We start from the raw sequence: 20,136 nt of genomic DNA on the forward strand, positions 1-20,136 counted from the left end.
GAGGTACTGCAGACAGCAGTGTATTAATACATAGTAAGGTACTACAGACTGCAGTGTATTAATACATAGTGAGGTACTGCAGACTGAAGTGTACTAATACATAGTGAGGTACTATAGACTACAGTGTATTAAAACATAGTGAGGTACTGCAGACTGCAGTGTTCTAATACATAGTGAGGTTCTGCAGACTGCAGTGTATAAATACGTAGTGAGGTATTGCAGACTTCAGTGTACGAATACATAGTGAGGTACTATAGTTGCAATGTATTAAAACATAGTGAGGTACTGCAGACTGCAGTGTATTAATAGAGTGAGGTACTTTTGACTGCAGTGTATTAATACATAATGAGGTGCTGTAGACTGCAGTGTATTAATACAGTGAGGTACTGTAGACTGCAATGTATTAATACATAGTGAGGTACTGTAGACTGCAGAGTTTTAATACATAGTGATGTAGTGTAGAGTGCAGTGTATTAATACATAGTGAGGTACTGTTGACTGCAGTGTATTAATACAGCGAGGTACTGTAGACTACAGTGTATTAATACACAGTGAGGTACTGCAGACTGCAGTGTATTAATACAGTGAGGTACTGTAGACTACAGTGTATTAATACATAGTGAGGTACTGTAGACTGCAGTGTATTAATACATAGTGAGGTACTGTAGAGTCTACACTGCCACAACACCAGAACAATACTGCAAAAACTGCCACAACTATGCCACAAAACTGCCACAACCAATAAACCGCAGTCCCATGTGGCAGACAACAAACAAAGGGAAAATCAAAGACAGGAACACTGGAAAACAACAATAGAACTAGGGAAAACAAAATAAACAAGAGAAGAGAAGCAACAAAAGCAACTCAGTAAAGACAACATGCGTTTGTTTGTGCGTGTATGCGTGTCTGGGTTTTTTCCGTGTTTTGCGTGTTGAATGGCATCTTCAAGGAAATTGGTATTCGCTATTTTCGGTGTCCCCTTCAGCCTAAGAATATATTTGATTTGTATGTATGTGACCTTCATGCGAACTCTCAGCAAACATCACCCACTCGTCACTACACTCACATTGTAACCCCCCTGCTCCCCTTAGCTCCCATTAGTATCTCTAAGACCCTCCCCCACATCCCCTTAGTCCCTCCCACCTGTCTCTTATACCCTCCCCCACATCCCCTTAGTCCCTCCCACCTATCTCTAATACCCTCCCCCACATCCCCTTAGTCCCTCCCGCCTATCACAGCCTCTTCATTCCTTATACCTACCTATCAAAACTATTATGATGTTTAACATAAAACATGAATCTATCTAATAGAACAGAATCAAAAGATGTTAAGGTAAAGATGTTTCTGCTGAGGTTCTGTTTATCACCAATTGATTACCCAGAATTCCACAGTGCTGCTGTTTCTATGGTTAGTGTTGTGTAGGTGTAGCCAATCCCAAACCTGAGATCAAAAGCAGGCAACCTTAGTGTGCCATCAAAACAAATGATCTGAAGATTTAGTATCCTCGCAGCGAAATCTGCAGAGTTGAGATGATTCTCAGACGCATATTTTAAACTGTGGTTGGCTGAGACTAAACCCTTGAAGCGTTGCATCTTGAGTCGTCTCAGTCTTCAGCTCCTTCTCAGTATGCCAACGGTACATCAAATATCTCTTTGCAGCTATTTTCCTATCATCATGGCCCAGCTGTCACCCTGTTTGTCAGATGAAGCCAAGATACAGTCCATGAAGTTCTATTTTCTTCCTGCTAGTTGTGACCCTTCATACCCAGCTGACAGGCCAGATCTGTGCTGCCTCCAGCTTCCATGGCCATCCTGTGTTTCTGTTACCGGTCTGTAATCTGTTGAACAAACCTTCCCACTTTTTGTGGGAAATTACTCAACCAATGCAATTTACAATACACTTTAAAAACAACACAATCTTCTCATTTCCGTTACAATAAAGACAATGATAGTCATTTCTAGATTTCATTGTCAATTAACTGGACTGTAGAAACCTGAATAAAAGCAAACAGGCCATTTATGGGATTAGTTTAGGGACACACTGGAGAACTCCATCAGTTTATGTTTAGGGATGAGTCTTTTGGTCCAATTCCCAAATAAGACGAAGATTTTGGCTTGTTTTGTGAGCTGACATCACCAGCTGAAATGTTGATAAGAAACATCGGCCACCAAGGTTTTCACAGCTTCATTTCAACTGGGTTGTATTTTACTTAATAATCTATTTCATACATACATATGAATGGTTTATCTTGTCAGGCTTAGCATCCCAGATTAATCAAAGTATATTTTTCTAATATGATTTAAAATACAATTCAGTAGGAGTTAGTAGTGACACAAATGAATGAGTAAACAGTTATGAGACTAATTAGTTCATATGTGTAATTTCCCATAAAAATAAAGGTATTTTCCTTTCCATGGTTGCAGAATCCTGTCAGTTTTCTTTCTAATTGTCTATTTAAATTCATTCTGGAATCTTTTGTGATTTTAATAACAAGCATGTCTTCTTCATCATTAACATATTTTGTGGATGAGCTACATTTGCATTTTACATTTGAGTCACTAAGTCACTTTGAGTCACTTCCAGTTAGTACATCTAGGTGGAACAACCACCCAGACCAGTAGTAGTAAGAACATCTGAAGACATCTAGGTGGAACAACCACCCAGACCAGTAGTAGTAAGAACATCTGAAGACATCTAGGTGGAACAACCACCCAGACCAGTAGTAGTAAGAACATCTGAAGACATCTAGGTGGAACAACCACCCAGACCAGTAGTAGTAAGAACATCTGAAGACATCTAGGTGGAACAACCACCCAGACCAGTAGTAGTAAGAACATCTGAAGACATCTAGGTGGAACAACCACCCAGACCAGTAGTAGTAAGAACATCTGAAGACATCTAGGTGGAACAACCACCCAGACCAGTAGTAGTGAGAACATCTGAAGACATCTAGGTGGAACAACCACCCAGACCAGTAGTAGTAAGAACATCTGAAGACATCTAGGTGGAACAACCACCCAGACCAGTAGTAGTAAGAACATCTGAAGACATCTAGGTGGAACAACCACCCAGACCAGTAGTAGTAAGAACATCTGAAGACATCTAGGTGGAACAACCACCCAGACCAGTAGTAGTAAGAACATCTGAAGACATCTAGGTGGAACAACCACCCAGACCAGTAGTAGTAAGAACATCTGAAGACATCTAGGTGGAACAACCACTCAGACCAGTAGTAGTAAGAACATCTGAAGACATCTAGGTGGAACAACCACTCAGACCAGTAGTAGTAAGAACATCTGAAGACATCTAGGTGGAACAACCACTCAGACCAGTAGTAGTAAGAACATCTGAAGACATCTAGGTGGTACGGGTGGAGGGTCGGGTTGGAGGGTACGGGTGGAGGGTAGGGGTGGAGGGTCGGGGTGGAGGGTAGGGGTGGAGGGTAGGTGTGGAGGGTCGGGGTGGAGGGTAGGGGTGGAGGGTAGGGGTGGAGGGTCGGGTACGGGTGGAGGGTAGGGGTGGAGGGTAGGGGTGGAGGGTCGGGGTGGAGGGTAGGGGTGGAGGGTAGGGTTGGAGGGTACGGGTGGAGGGTAGTGGTGGAGGGTAGGGGTGGAGGGTCGGGGTGGAGGGTAGGGGTGGAGGGTACGGGTGGAGGGTAGGGGTGGAGGGTACGGGTGGAGGGTAGGGGGTGGAGGGTACGGGTGGAGGGTACGGGTGGAGGGTAGGGGTGGAGGGTCGGGGGTGGAGGGTAGGGGTGGAGGGTACGGGTGGAGGGTAGGGGGTGGAGGGTAGGGGGTGGAGGGTAGGGGTGGAGGGTAGGGTACGGGTGGAGGGTAGGGGTGGAAGGTCGGGGGTGGAGGGTAGGGGTGGAGGGTAGGGGTGGAGGGTCGGGGTGGAGGGTAGGGGTGGAGGGTAGGGGTGGAGGGTACGGGTGGAGGGTACGGGTGGAGGGTAGGGGGTGGAGGGTAGGGGTGGAGGGTCGGGGGTGGAGGGTAGGGGTGGAGGGTAGGGTTGGAGGGTAGGGGTGGAGGGTGATATTTATCAACAGAATCTGGTAAATATAAGGTCAAGCGAATTGAAACGTGAGCAGAAAGAGTGAGGTCAAAGGAGGGAAGTAACGAATGAAAGAGGTGAAAATAAATTAATTAATGTCAGTTTGTGAAAGTCTCCCAGTAATCTGTCTATCTCTCCCTGTACCTCTATCTCTCCATCTCTCCCTGTACCTCTATCTCTCCCTGTACCTCTATCTCTCCATCTCTCCCTGTACCTCTATCTCTCTATCTCTCCCTGTACCTCTATCTCTCCCAGTACCTCTATCTCTCCATCTCTCCCTGTACCTCTATCTCTCCATCTCTCCCTGTACCTCTATCTCTCCATCTCTCCCTGTACCTCTATCTCTCCATCTCTCCCTGTACCTCTATCTCTCCATCTCTCCCTGTACCTCTATCTCTCCATCTCTCCCTGTACCTCTATCTTTCCATCTCTCCCTGTACCTCTATCTCTCCATCTCTCCCTGTACCTCTATCTCTCCATCTCTCCCTGTACCTCTATCTCTCCATCTCTCCCTGTACCTCTATCTCTCCATCTCTCCCTGTACCTCTATCTTTCCATCTCTCCCTGTACCTCTATCTCTCCATCTCTCCCTGTACCTCTATCTCTCCATCTCTCCCTGTACCTCTATCTCTCCATCTCTCCCTGTACCTCTATCTCTCCATCTCTCCCTGTACCTCTATCTCTCCATCTCTCCCTGTACCTCTATCTCTCCATCTCTCCCTGTACCTCTATCTCTCCATCTCTCCCTGTACCTCTATCTCTCCATCTCTCCCTGTACCTCTATCTCTCCATCTCTCCCTGTACCTCTATCTCTCCATCTCTCCCTGTACCTCTATCTCTCCATCTCTCCCTGTACCTCTATCTCTCCATCTCTCCCTGTACCTCTATCTCTCCATCTCTCCCTGTACCTCTATCTCTCCATCTCTCCCTGTACCTCTATCTCTCCATCTCTCCCTGTACCTCTATCTCTCCATCTCTCCCTGTACCTCTATCTCTCCATCTCTCCCTGTACCTCTATCTTTCCATCTCTCCCTGTACCTCTATCTCTCCATCTCTCCCTGTACCTCTATCTCTCCATCTCTCCCTGTACCTCTATCTCTCCATCTCTCCCTGTACCTCTATCTCTCCATCTCTCCCTGTACCTCTATCTCTCCATCTCTCCCTGTACCTCTATCTCTCCATTCCTCTGTTTTAAGTCTCTGTTTATCTCTGTCTCCACTCATCTTCATCTCCTACTTTTGGTTCAGACTAGGCAGTGTGTGAATGGCTCTGGGACTGTGACAGTCTTCTAACAGGAATTAGAATGACTCACTACCTGGGCTGATCACCGTTTATTCAATAAACACACTCGTACAAACACTCGTACACACACTGTCAATATGTACACACACACTCATACAAACACTCGTACACACACTGTCAATATGTACACACACACTCATACAAACACTCGTACACACACTGTCAATATGTACACACACACTCGTACAAACACTCGTACACACACTGTCAATATGTACACACACACTCATACAAACACTCGTACACACACTGTCAATATGTACACACATTGGCGTGTGCGCTGAATGTGTGTGTGTGTTGGGTAAGATAAGACTATTCATTGCCGTTTCCCACACACAGCCGTGGGGGGCAACAGCTCTGTCTGATCATTTGGCATCTAACACATACAGCTTAGCCAGGGCTCTGTGTGTGTGTGTGTGTGTGTGTGTGTGTGTGTGGGTGTGTACTCAGACTCAAGTGTGTATGTGTTGATGTGTTACAGGATCGTTCCGAGGAGTGTGTAAGAAGATTGATCACTTCCCAGAGGCTACAGATTATGAGGCAGATGCAGCGGAATACCTCCTCCGTAAGTCACAAACACACACCACACACACACAGACACACCACACACACAGACACACACACACAGACACACCACACACAGACACACACACACACACAGACACACCACACACAGACACACACACACATACCACACACACACACATGCGCACACACACGCACACACACACACTATACACACACACACACACACTATACACACAGACACACACTATACACACACACACCACACACAGACACACACCATACACACTATACACACACCACACACACACACACACATACACACCACACACACATGCACACACACCACACACACACACACCACACACACACACACACACACAAACATACCACACACACACACTGTACACACACCATACATTACACACACCACACACACACACACATACACACCACACAGACACACACATACACACCACACAGACACATGCACACACACCACACACACACACACACACACACACTATACACACAGACACACACTATACACACACACACACAGACACACGCACACAAACATACCACACACACACACTATACACACACACACACTATACACACTATACACACACACACACACTATACACACACACACACTATACACACACACACCACACACAGACACACACCATACACACTATACACACACCACACACACACACACACACACATACACACCACACACACATGCACACACACCACACACACACACACACCACACACACACACACACACAAACATACCACACACACACACTGTACACACACCATACACTACACACACACACACCACACACACACACACACACACCACACACACACACACATACACACCACACAGACACATGCACACACACCACACACACACACACACACTATACACACAGACACACACTATACACACACACACACACAGACACATGCACACAAACATACTACACACACACACACACACACACACACTATACACACACACACACACTATACACACTATACACACACACACACACTATACACACTATACACACACACACACTAAACATACACACACACTATACACACACACACACACTATACACACACACACCACACATACACACACACACACAGAGTCTGAGTAAAATCTTCCTGAGTACCACAATGCCAATCCTACCACAGGGTTTTGAAAAGCATTGGCTTGTGTCAAGAGTCATCCGCTCAAAGGAAATGTAAATGCTATATAACGGCACATTTCATAGCACTGTGGGAAAGTTGATGCGTTGATATGCTTGTTAGGTGTTAGGAATGGATGGTGTTAGGGCAGATATTGTTCACATGTGAAGGCAGAATTATGGTCAGAATATTGTGTATCTATGGACATACCACCCCGAACAAAGAGCTGGTTCAAGCTCCCAGTTCAAGGTCACAGTATGTATGAGTATGTAGGAGAAAAGATAATGAAACTGGAATGGACGCTCCATTTAAGCATGTGCATGTGGATTCTGCTCTGAAGAATGAGCATGGAGAGATAAAAGAGACATACAGAAATGCTTTTACTAAGCGCCAGGCAACCGCCGCACAATCCCAGAGGCAGCCAATCAGACAGCATGGACAGGGAGAGCAGCAACCAATAGAGTGAGGGGGCCCACTGACCGGCATGTCATAGTGCCCTGGGGTATGGGCCACGGGGCGGGACTAAACACACAGACCTCTGACAGCACTGGCCATGGCAGCTGTCTGTCAAACACAGGAGATCAGGAAGTCAATGATGCAGCCGTACTTACGTTTGTTTCCAAATGCTAACACACTATAATGACATGCACAGCACACTTATTTAAACTGACACACAGAGAGCAAAACCTCTTCTCAAGTCTCCAAAAGTCTAAACACCCGTTCTACTTTGCACACATTTTTGCAATTCAAAATGTCACTTTTTAAATGCACTGAACACGGTTCTCTGCATAAGACACTACAATCTCACATAAAGTCACATGTTTGCCATTTCAAAACACTGCCATTCAAAATGACACTACCTGAGCTAATTGGCCAATACATGTGCCACCTGGCCAAACACCTCAATGGTTCATTGTTACCACTTCAATCAGGAAGTAAGCACTATGAAAAGACCACAGGATAGCACCTTTTTCTTTACAACAACAATGGAAGACGTTGCAGAGAGAGGAAGAGGAAGAGGGAGATGAAGAGGAAGAGGGAGGGGGAGAATGAGAGGGGGATGAAGACTGAGAGGTAGGGGTAGAGCTGGTAGAGGACTTCATGGCCAAAGAAGACGACAACTTTCAAATGAAATCAAAGCAACCTTAGTTGATCATGTCATCAACCATGGGCGGACAATGCGAGAGGCTGGCAATTTTCTTTTTAAGTTTACAGATTTTTGTGAGCATATTTTTGTTCAGTCCAATGTAAATATATCTGCTGTGTATATGTTGCACTGACTTGTTTGGCGAAAGATAAAAAATAAAAATGTTCAACAGCATATGTGTATCTGCAAATATTTCTGTGCATGTGAACAATCTGAAGAATTTTCTACAATTTGAACTATTTTATTATTATGGCAAAGCATGCTAATGATAAGAGTGCTTTTCATTATGCCCAACAGTGTGTAGTTGGTTAGACAAACACCTGGTAATATGACTGAAGTGTGTGCCATTTCGTGCAAAAGTTTGATTTTGATAATGCTATATTTAGTTTTGGTTGCAGTGCTTCATTTTGCAGAATATATGAGGTATTTTGCAGTTTGGGTGTGTGGTTTTGTGAATTATGTTAAGTATTTTGATAAAACCATCCTAGTTTGCAAAATTGTGTTTTAGCAATTGGAAAAAACAGTAAACGACTTGAGATTTAAAGTACACACAGATATTTACAGACCCTGTTACATACATACACTTTAGATATCAAAAGAAACACACACATATATTTCTTCTGACACTGTTATCCACACACACACACACAGAAACCTCCAGCAGGCCAGATGAGTGGACATTAAAAACATAAATGATCTCCCAAAAAGACACTGCTATCACCTACTCTCTCCCCAACTCCTTCTCTCTCTCCCTCTGCTCCTTCCCTCTCTCCCCAACTCCCCTCTCTCCCTCTGCTCCTTCCCTCTCTCCCTATGCTCCTTCCCTCTCTCCCCAACTCCTTTTCTCTCTCCCTCTTCAGGTTCTTTCTCACTTGCCCTCTCTCGTGGTTTTTTAACATTTACAGTATTCACACTCAGTCAATCACTCAGGTCCCTGTGTGGGTTGCCAAAGAACCCACTAAGTCTACACACACATACTCACTCATACTTGATGATGATAGACTGAGAGGTCTGGTTCCTCTCTTGGTTTCTTCTTAATGTTGGACCCTACAAGGGAGTTTTTCCTAGCCACTGTGCATTAAATCTTGTTGCTTGCTCTTTGGGGTTTCTCAAGCTGGTTGTCTGTAAAAGCACTTTGTGACAACTGCTGATGTGAAAAAGGCTTTATAAAATAAATATTTTTGATTGATTGACAACATCTAACAGTGAAAATCTATTCTGTGTGTGTGTGTTTCCAGGAGCAGTCCGAGCCTCCAGTTTATTCCCCATAATGAGTGTAGGTCTTCTGTTTCTGGGAGGGTTGTGTGTGGCTGCCAGTGAGTTCTACAGGAGCCGTCACAACGTCATCCTCAGTGCAGGCATCTTCTTCGTCGCCTCAGGTTTGTGTGTGTGTGTGTGCGTGTGTGTGTGTGTGTGTGTGACCCAGTGCTCTCTAGAATGTATTCGAACAGCTAGTGACCCTGAAAATAACCTGGACCATTTAACTAAATAGCAGAACACAAACACACAAATATAGCTGGCCCATATACAGTATCTAAAGAGCAGTGCAGCGATCTGAATGGCTGGCTCTGACAACAACCTCATGAGTCCCTGGGGCATTCAACCTCCTGATTGGCTGCCTCCAGATCTTCCAAACACACAAACATCATGCCGGACTGTTGACTCAGTACGGTTCTGGACACCACTGCATTGTGTGTGTGTTTGTGTAGATGTGTGTGTGTTTGTTTGTGTGTGTGTATGTGTGTGTGTTTGTGTATGTGTGTGTACGTGTAGATGTGTATGTGTGTGTTTGTGTGTGTGTGAAAGTGTAGATGTGTGTGTGTGTGTGTGTGTGTGCGTGTGTGTGTGTGTTTGTACGTGTAGATGTGTGTGTGCGTGTGTGTGTGTGTTTATACGTGTAGATGTGTGTGTGTGTGTGTGTGTTTTTGTGGGTGTGTATGTGTGTGTTTGTGTGTGTGTGAAAGTGTAGATGTGTGTGTGTGTGTGTGTGTGCGTGTGTGTGTGTGTTTGTACGTGTAGATGTGTGTGTGTGTGTGTGTGTGTTTGCCAGGGAAGCACATGTCAAACAGATGGGTGATCAGCTGTGATATTTGCTGAAGGACCCCATTAGGCGTATAAAGCATACAAACGTGCCGATCTGAATAAACACTAGTTGTGGAGTGTGACAGGGCACCCCATTAATCAACACATAGCCATGGGTACTGTATGTAATAAACCTGTGTGTCACACACTCACAAATATAGTTTTTTTAATTTAAATCCCTTTTATTTTTTGTGAACATGTAAAACATATTATGTGGCAATTATTTTCCATTTTTACAAGTATTTTATATTGTTAAGATATTGTTTTGGTTTTGAGAAACAGTGAGGGTGGTACATTCTGTGAGATATGGAATGACAGGTGGGAGAGTCCAGATGGGAGGCACCACCCGCCTCCTCCCTCCCGCCTCCTCCCACCCGCCTCCTCCCTCCCATTTCCTCCCTTTCCTTTTCTCTCCCTTCTTTCTCTTTCTCCATACCACTCTTTCTCGCTCTGTCTCTCTCTCCTCTCTCTTTCAGTCATTTCCAGGGACCAGTGCTTTCCTTGAATCCCTCTCTCCCCACCTCCCCCAGGTCTCAGCAACATCATCGGCATCATCGTCTACATCTCGGCCAACTCCGGCGACCCCGGCCAGAGTGACAGTAAGAAGAGCTACTCCTACGGCTGGTCCTTCTACTTTGGCGCGTTGTCCTTCATCATGGCAGAGATGGTGGGCGTTCTGGCCGTTCACATGTTCATCGAGAAGCACCGCAAGCAGCGCGCCAAGTCCCGCACCGAACTCATCAAGAAGTCGGCCTTCAGCCGGATCCCGTCCTACCGCTATCGCTTCCGGCGCCGCTCCAGCGTCCGTTCCTCCGAGGCGCCCAGCCGAGATGCTTCTCCGATCGGAAAGGGTGGTTACACGGGCCCAGCGGCCTCTGACCTCCCAATGTACACGCTGACCCCCCGCGATGTGGGCACCAAGGCCGCCATGGGGGCGCTGCTCAACTCAGAAAGGGAGTTCCTACAGGGAGGAACCCTGGGCAAGGACTACGGCAAGGACGCGGCCAATAGGAGAACCACGCCCGTCTGAAGGAGGCGGGATCTAGGAGATGATTGGATGAGAGATTTGAGGATGATGAAAAGAGACAGTAGGGGAGGGAGAACGAGGAAGGGAGAAGAGGCTTCTAAACATTGAACTTTGACCTCTCTTTGCCCTTTTTGTTCTAGTAGTAAAGGGTCAAAGGTAGGAGTTGTTCCTAACCACAGATCTTGGATCAGATTGCTCAACATTTAACCCTTCAACCTCAACAGTTGAACGGGTAAAGGTGAATCCATCAATTATTATTGATGTATTCATTGTTAAAATTATTGATTGAGAAAAACCAACATGTCAATAGAACAGTGGTTAAGAGCAGCAACTACCTACTCCAAGTAGGGAGACAGAACAGACCTGTTTGACCTCTGAACTTTGAACTGTGAACTTTAACCTCTCCCATGCAGGGAGGGGGAGGGGACACAGACAGCTTCCACTGTTCCGCTGTTTCTGGACCAGATGTTAGGGTTGCAGAATTCCTTTCCCAAAATGTGGTCCTCCACAGATTCTGGTGGGAGGACTCAGAATTTGCTTCTTATTTCCTCTTCCTGTAGTCTCCCAACTAGAATTTCTGGAAAACTGTGAATTTGGGAAAAATTTATTGTTGTAACCCTACCAGTTATATTTAACAAAACAGGTAGAGCTTAACCACCCACAGCCCTGGTCTAGGATCTGATCTGTATTCTCCCCCTAGTGGTGAGAATAATATCAGGATCTGATCTGTATTCTCCCCCTAGTGGTGAGAGTAATATCAGGATCTGATCTGTATTCTCCCCCTAGTGGTGAGAGTAATATCAGGATCTGATCTGTATTCTCCCCCTAGTGGTGAGAGTAATATCAGGATTGTATTTGTATTCTCCCCTTAGTGGTGAGAGTAATATCAGGATCTGGTCCGTATTCTCCCCTTAGTGGTGAGAGTAATATCAGGATCTGTTCTGTATTCTCCCCCTAGTGGTGAGAGTAATATCAGGATCTGATCTGTATTCTCCCCCTAGTGGTGAGAGTAATATCAGGATCTGATCTGTATTCTCCCCCTAGTGGCGACGTTAACCCATAATCACGTTTCAAAATGTCCTGATATCATTGTCTTACATCAGAAGACTCTTGTCTCTGGTGCCATCAGCCTTTACGAGATGTGAGATAGATGAGTACGGGTGGAATCAACACTTACATGAAGATTTGTTTTGATTCATAATGAACAGTGAATTGACACTGGGACCTAATCTAGTCAATTCATAATCAAATCTTAGGACTGTTTATGAATGCAGGTCTTGATCTTTGACTGGTGGTTACAGCGTTAACTACTACCTGGGGTTTAGTTGACTCTTAAATGGTTGATGTTAGATCCTAGATTTGTGGTGGGGAGGTTGATTATGACCTGGACTATATTTAACTCTTGGTTGGTTGATTATCCTTGGTGATTATCCTTGGTGATTATCCTTGGTGCTTCCTTTACCTTTTTACTCCTCTACACCAGTCTGCCGGCCATACTTTTTTTTTCACCTTAAACTGTTAAGAAAAGACATGGTGCCTGACCTCATCCACACCCACGTCCCCTGACCTCAGCTACACCCTCATCCCTAACCTCATCCACAACCCAATCCTTTTCCCACTCACCCACATCCCACCACACCTCTCCTTCACTCCCGTCTCATCTCTCCTCAACCCGCCTCAACTCTTCTCACCCCCCTCTACTTTCCTCAACCCGCCTCAACTCTCCTCACCCGCCTCTACTTTCCTCAACCTGCCTCAACTCTCCTCACCCCAACTTTACTTTCCTCAACCCGCCTCAACTCTCCTCATCCCAACTTTACTTTCCTCAACCCGCCTCAACTCTCCTCACCCAACCTTTACTTTCCTCAACCCGCCTCAACTCTCCTCACCCTATTTTACCACTTCACAGATTTGCTTGTCTAAACACTTTCACCTGTAGAGTAGAACAAAATGTCTGGAAGTGTTTAAAATGCTGTGTGTTATATAATGTAACATAAACGTATTTTGTTGGCTCAAAAAGAAGACTGAAGACCCGGAGAGTAGGGTATATTTGTACTGGAATAGGGCTTGGAAAGAATTATAAGTAAAATATTGTAAAGTACTGGAATAGGGCTCGGAAAGATTTATTAGTAAAATATTGTAATGGGTCCGATGGGTAAGAAAGATGTGTTTCTAATGGAGCTACTGATTAATTTTCTTAGCTGAAACAACCTTTCAACCACCCAGCCCCCCCGGCCCCCCCACACTGCCAGGTCTTCTCTTCCCAGGCCCAGACAATCATAGCCCCTACAGTTCTTCTGAGCTCTGTTTGCCCCTGGTTCTAACATGTATTTGTTGTCCTGATCTGGTCCACATTCACATTTCATCCACATTTGTTTGACAGGTGTAGACAATCAAAAGACACGTTTTGAACTGTGAATTATTGACAACAAAAGGCTATCTACCATTCCCAATAAGATGGTCTTCATCCTAAATCAAGTGCCTTCACTGGCACGGTAGTGAGATGCCACAGTACCATCCACTTCAGATAACGCATATAGAAATAAACAAATGAAGGAAGAGATTTAGCTCCAAATGAGAGAAAATGGATTCTACTCCTTCCCAGATCCAAAAACGTGGAGTAGAAAGGCTAAGGACTCTGGCAGGAGCGGGACGGAAAAAAGCTGATGTGCAGTTTATTGCAAGCTAATGAGTTATAGGATACCTTTTTGTAATGTCCAATAAAGCTTTTATACAAGATTTATATAGTTTGGATCAGGAAATCTGGTCATAATGCAGACCCATTGGGCAGAAAACAGACACATTTTATTAATATTTAGATGCAACAATCTCCATGACATAGTTACCAGATCATCTTGATTGGATGAGGACAATCACATGTTTGTGCAAGGAGTAAACACAGCCTTAGAAAGAAATGTGATATCAGTCATACATGCAACATGTTAGCCACGCCTAACTCATCATACATGTAAAACAGCTGTGTCATTGGTCCTGCGTGTATGAAACTGCACACGTGTCACACTCTAAATCCCTCACATATTCACCCGTCATGTTGTCTGTTCAGAAAGAAGATTTTATGTGAGGTCACGTTTGTGACGTCATACAAGTAGAAAGACACAAAGTTGTTCAACCAGCACTTAAATCCCAGAACACTATCGACAAAAGGCCAGAGGGACGGAAAGCGAGGGAAGAAAGGGAAATGGACAAATAGAAAAGCTAAAGTGCGAGAGAAGGAGATAGGAAGGTTGAGTTGGACATTTTTGCAGTAGGCATATGCCTAACTACAGAAAGTAGCATGCTGTGAGGTCGTTCAGGTCCTTCGGGATCATTCAGGGTTTCTTTTGTAAAGCAGGAATCTCCCACATAATGTGTTTATTCTCCTCCACCTAAACCTTGACACTGTTTTATAGAGTAATGAAACATGAAGAACCACGCTAAGCTGACGCTACAATAGCACACTTCTATCATGATAAATAAATTAATAATAAAGTTGTTTCAAAGTCTATAAACTGTTGAGGTGATCATGCTGTGCTGTATACTTTATGTCAGATGACCAGGGAAGTAGTGAAAGTAGTGAAAGATCCAGGTGATAAGCGCTAATGCTAATGAAGCTAATTTAAGCCACAGAGTTACATGAACACAAATAAACTAAACTTAAATTAGCAATTAGCATGGTTATCATACATATGTGGCACATAAGCTTTGCTAGCCTACATACTTATTACACAAAATTAGCATTATTAGTGTTAGCTGGAAAAGCTGTGTTAGCAACATCTACCCCACACTACTGCCCATATTTACTAGAACCTCTGGAACAGCCATCTATGACAGCCTCCTAATGTAAATAGTAGATAGGCAAGCCATGAAGCTAAAATTACATACGGTAAGCTAACCTACGCTAGGCTAGGCTAACTTATGCCAGGCTATGCTATGTTATGCTAGGCTACGCCACGAAGACTAAAGCCAAGGTTAGGTGAAAACAATACATGACTTGTTTTTCCAAGGGCTTTCATTTTTAATCCACATGATGAGTATACAAGGGCTTCTAATGCTTGACTAGGCTAACCTACTTTAGATGAGGTGGCTCCTGAAGCACGATGCTGGTAATATATATAACAGCTCCAGTTAGGTATCCAGCTGGACAACAACAGAAATGGTACTTGATGCTACAATACTGTTATACAGTAGACAGGGATTTCACTTTTAGACTAGGTTAACGAACCCTAGGCTAGGCTGTGTAGCTAGCTCATTGTAGCTAAGTTAACCCTCTCTGATGTGATCGTACTGTGTAGTTAGGCTGGACCAACATACACTGGGCTAAATGTAATTAGCGCAGTGTAGCTGGGCTAATCATCTCTGATGTGATCTCACTGTTATTTAGGCTAAGCTAACATACTCTCAGCTAAGTGTAACTAGCTCAGTGTAGCTATTATGAGTGTGCCAAGACAAGTATCATAACAGATAGTGAGACCTTTCCTAAAACCATTATGATACAGCAATTTTTGATATTTTCTGTGATTGGAAAACAAATATTTTCACATGTCCGTATAAAATCTTATTGGCTAGTTTGGCTGCCAGTAAAGAAATGGAGCGTGCTGAATCAGTTGGATTAGAACAAGTGCAATTCCCCCACCTTACTTCTCTATAAACCCCCCCCCCACACACACACACACATAAATGGCAAAACTTACATTGTTTTTGAAACACTATACTACATATTATACACATTAACGTGAGCAGCATTATTTTGATAATTATATGTGTTTATATTTGAATAAGACTAAAAGCTTTCTGGTTCCTGTCTTGGCTTTGAACAATGTGGGAATGCATGAAGAGACTATTGAGATGGGCTGTGAATCGCGAAGTGCTTTACAAGCATTTAACCCTTCTTGGTTTTCTAATCACAAGTAAATCCTATTAAGTAACAAGTATCAAGTGGGATAAAATGTATATGATCACACGTATGTGTATGACTAGTTTGACACACCCTTAATAGCTAGGCTAACCCTATCTAATGTGATCTCACTGGTAAGTAGGTTAGGCTAACATGCAATAAGCTAGACTAACCCTCTCTAATGTGATCTGACTGTGTAGCTAGTCTAGGCTAACATACGCAAAGCTATGTTAACTCTCTTTAATGTGATCCTACTGTGTAGCTAGGCTAGAAAACAAACACAAAGCTAGGCTAACTCTATTTAAGCTTACTACTCTTATCTAGCGTCACTATATAGCCTTGCTAATGCTTAAATTCCTGTAAACTTAGGTTTTGTTATTTAGTTATCTAGCTGGCAATCTAGTTAGTTACTCGTTTATACTCCTCTATAAATGACTACGGCATACATCTCCACAGTTATCAGCCTGTCTAGACCATGGGACCTTTGGTAACCTCTCTCAGAGGTCAGGTGTCATGGGTTAGGGTCAAACATCAAACTGCCATCCATGAGTCATACATCAGCCTCCCAGCATGCATCAGTGACGTCATTGGCTTCCAACACTGACATCACATCCTGTCACATCTCAGATGGCACCCTGGCACTCTATGTAAAAGTGCTGTACTTTAGCCCCTTTCTTTGGTACACTACTTTGGTACTCAAGGCAATAGGGTACAACACAGGGAATAGGATACCATTTGAGGCAGTGTCTTCCATCTGCTTTCCCATACCAGATATACAGTATATATAGTAAATATCCTGAAGGTGCCATTTTAAAGAGTGTCAAAACACTCCAAGTAGTTCTAAGTTGGAATGGGTTTGAAAAGGGGGGAGGGGGGGGTTATTTATTATAATAATATTCTATTTATTTTCTACTGTGTGGTTTGTGAGTTGTGTTGTTTATGATTAGTAGTGATAATGACATTCCCTCCCCCGGGACAACGTAGCAGGGAGAAGAGGAGGTGATGGACATGGAAGTGGGGGTGGGTCTGCCGGGGGAGGGGGTCTGAATATTTACGAGGACATCACAATTGCTTCCCTACAACCTCACTGGAACCACTGTGTTCTGTTGATCGAGAGACGGATTAAGGTATGGATCAGCGTACAGACGGACGGAACCTCGACTTAGCAGAACACCTTGGTCTGGACATCAACTCTCTCTCCCGCTCTGAGTCCATTAAGAGAAGAGGAGAGAGGAGGAGAGAGGAAAAAGGCGAGGAGTGTCAAAACACTGTGCAAGTTCCGGAATCATTGTAATATGTCTTCAGATTTAGTGTTAATAGACATTGTGTGTGTGTGTGTGTGTGTGTGTGTGTGCGTGTGTGCATGTGTGTGCGTGTGTGTGTGTTTTTGCATTCGTAAAGCCACTGGGACTTCTGGAAGAATGAGTTAGCTGGTGGGCCACAGAAAGACTTTGATACTAACGTAATTTGGAATGGAATTTGATTTACTACTGCCACACACACATTCATGTACATGTACACACACACACACGCACACACACAAACACCAAGATACAAACTGACCTGAGGTGACAAAGAAGATGCCTGCACTGAGAATGACGTGGTAATGCCTGTAGAACTCACTGGCTGTCACACACAACCCTCCCAGAAACAGAAGACCTACAAACACACACACACAGTTAATAATATGTGTGTGTGTGTGTGTGTGTGTGTGTGTGTGTGGTCAGTGGCTCCTCTCCTATCTATCGAGTGCCTGCCTCTCCTGCCTTCTCCCTATAGGAAACACACACAGACACTGACCTGAGATGACAAAGATGCCTGCACTGAGGATGATGTTGTAATGCCTGTAGAACTCACTGACTGCCGAACACAACCCTCCCAGAAACAGAAGACCCCCCCCACACACACACACAAAAACGCACCTGCATGAAGGTGTGAACACACACACTCCTACACACACACACACACTCCTACACACACACACCCTCCTACACACACCTGGATCAGTGAATGGGGTTTCAAAGAAGACAGGATGGATGAGCTCAAAAAATCTGGAAAGTTCCTCGAAACAGTGAAATATGAACAAAACTGGTGACACTTGTACTTTTTGGAGTTTACTGAAACAACTTTCCTACTGTAGCTAGTAAAATATTGTAGTAGCAATTGTTTGCTATCTGTAGATCATTTTAAGCTGGTTTGCACATTTTGGCTAACTGGCTAGCTAATCTTTTTGGCTACCAGGCTAGCTTATCATCTTGGTTAACAAGCTATCTTATCATCTTGGCTAACGGGCTAGCTTATCATCTTGGTTAACAAGCTATCTTATCATCTTGGCTAACGGGCTAGCTTATCATCTTGGCTAATTGTAGGACAAAACATTTCACTTGGTACTCTATGAAGCATTATAGTGGTTGGAAATGTGTTTAATATGGTTTAAATGAATACACTACATAATTAACATTAATCAGCCAATTCTCTCCAATGTCTTTCAGTCTCCAAATTTGCAAGATGTCCCCAGTAATATTGACAGGCATGATCTGAGGACTGTTATTACTCCAACAAAATATTAACCAGGGTTGTGATATATCAACCAAACCAAATGCTGCCGTTAACCTTTTGCCAAACAGAACCAAAAGTAACAAAACGGTGAGGGATGTACCTGAATGTGTGCAATAGAAAGTCTGGTTTTCAAAACTTTTTTTTTGTTGGCAGAATTAACACCCTGCAGGGGACCACCACAGAGGTGGGTAGACAACCTCTTGAGTGTTGGATTTATTAAGGATGTTCACCACTTTAAAGTAGTCAACTAGGTGATTATGAATTATGCATGGACAACATGATTCCATCTAAGTCGTCAGGAGACTCATTCTAACCAAGTCATTGGGAGAATTATTCCATCCAGGTCATTATGAAAATGATTTTATCCAGATCATCAGGAGAATTATTCCATTCAGGTCATCAGGAGAATGATTCCACCCAGATCATCAGGAGAATAATTCCATTCAGATCAACAGGAGAATAATTCCATCCAGATCATCAGGAGAATGATTCTATCCAGATCATCAGGAGAATAATTCCATTCAGTTCATCAGGAGAATGATTCCATCCAGATCATCAGGAGAATAATTCCATTCAGTTCATCAGGAGAATGATTCCATCCAGATCATCAGGAGAATGATTCCATCCAGATCAAAAGGAGAATAATTCCATTCAGGTCATCAGGAGAATAATTCCATCCAGATCATCAGGAGAATAATTCCATCCAGATCATCAGGAGAATGATTCCATCCAGATCATCAGGAGAATAATTCCATCCAGGTTGTAAGGAGAATTATGTAGTTCAGGTGACAGGCAGCATGATTCCATTCAGTTAACTGGGAGAATGATTCCATTCAGGTCATCTGGAGAACAATTATGTCCTTAGGGATCACCCATTTAATCACTTCTGGGAAAAACATTCATAGCTGCAACAGGCAGTATGCACCCCATCCCTTTAGTTTGATTCCAGAGTCAAAGAAGTAGAGGAAGAACACTGACTACTTCAAACTGAAAACGGCCTCAATGCCGCTGCCCAATGCTTTCTCCCAGGTGCCATAATGCGACAGCTGCAGAGAAGTGTTGTCTATCTACATCTATGACGCCATAATGGAACAAAGGGAGATGTATTGTCTATCTACATCTATGACACCGTAATGGTACAAAGAGAGAGATGTGTTGTCTATCTACATCTATGAAACCGTAATGGAACATAGAGAGAGATGTGTTGTCTATCTACATCTATGACGCTATAATGGAACATAGAGAGAAGTGTTGTCTATCTACATCTATGAAACCGTAATGGAACATAGAGAGAGATGTGTTGACTATCTACATCTATGAAACCGTAATGGAACAT

General features: G+C 43.8%; 1 protein-coding gene across 2 annotated transcripts in view; it reads left to right on the forward strand.

Annotated features, from left to right (window-relative positions):
- cacng3b (calcium channel, voltage-dependent, gamma subunit 3b) overlaps window positions 1-18,554 on the forward strand; it is a 35,794-nt gene extending 17,240 nt beyond the window's left edge. For both annotated transcript variants that reach the window (XM_029123348.2, XM_020050961.3), the window contains 3 exons: window positions 5,837-5,920; window positions 9,477-9,617; window positions 10,851-18,554. In XM_029123348.2, coding sequence (XP_028979181.1) covers window positions 5,837-5,920; window positions 9,477-9,617; window positions 10,851-11,350 — 725 coding nt within the window. In that variant the 3' untranslated portion in view covers window positions 11,351-18,554. The remainder of the gene's footprint in view (window positions 1-5,836; window positions 5,921-9,476; window positions 9,618-10,850) is intronic.
- The last annotated feature ends 1,582 nt before the right edge of the window (window positions 18,555-20,136 follow it).

Source organism: Esox lucius, chromosome 11, assembly GCF_011004845.1.
Source record: "Esox lucius isolate fEsoLuc1 chromosome 11, fEsoLuc1.pri, whole genome shotgun sequence".
Classification (NCBI taxonomy): Eukaryota; Metazoa; Chordata; class Actinopteri; order Esociformes; family Esocidae; genus Esox; species Esox lucius.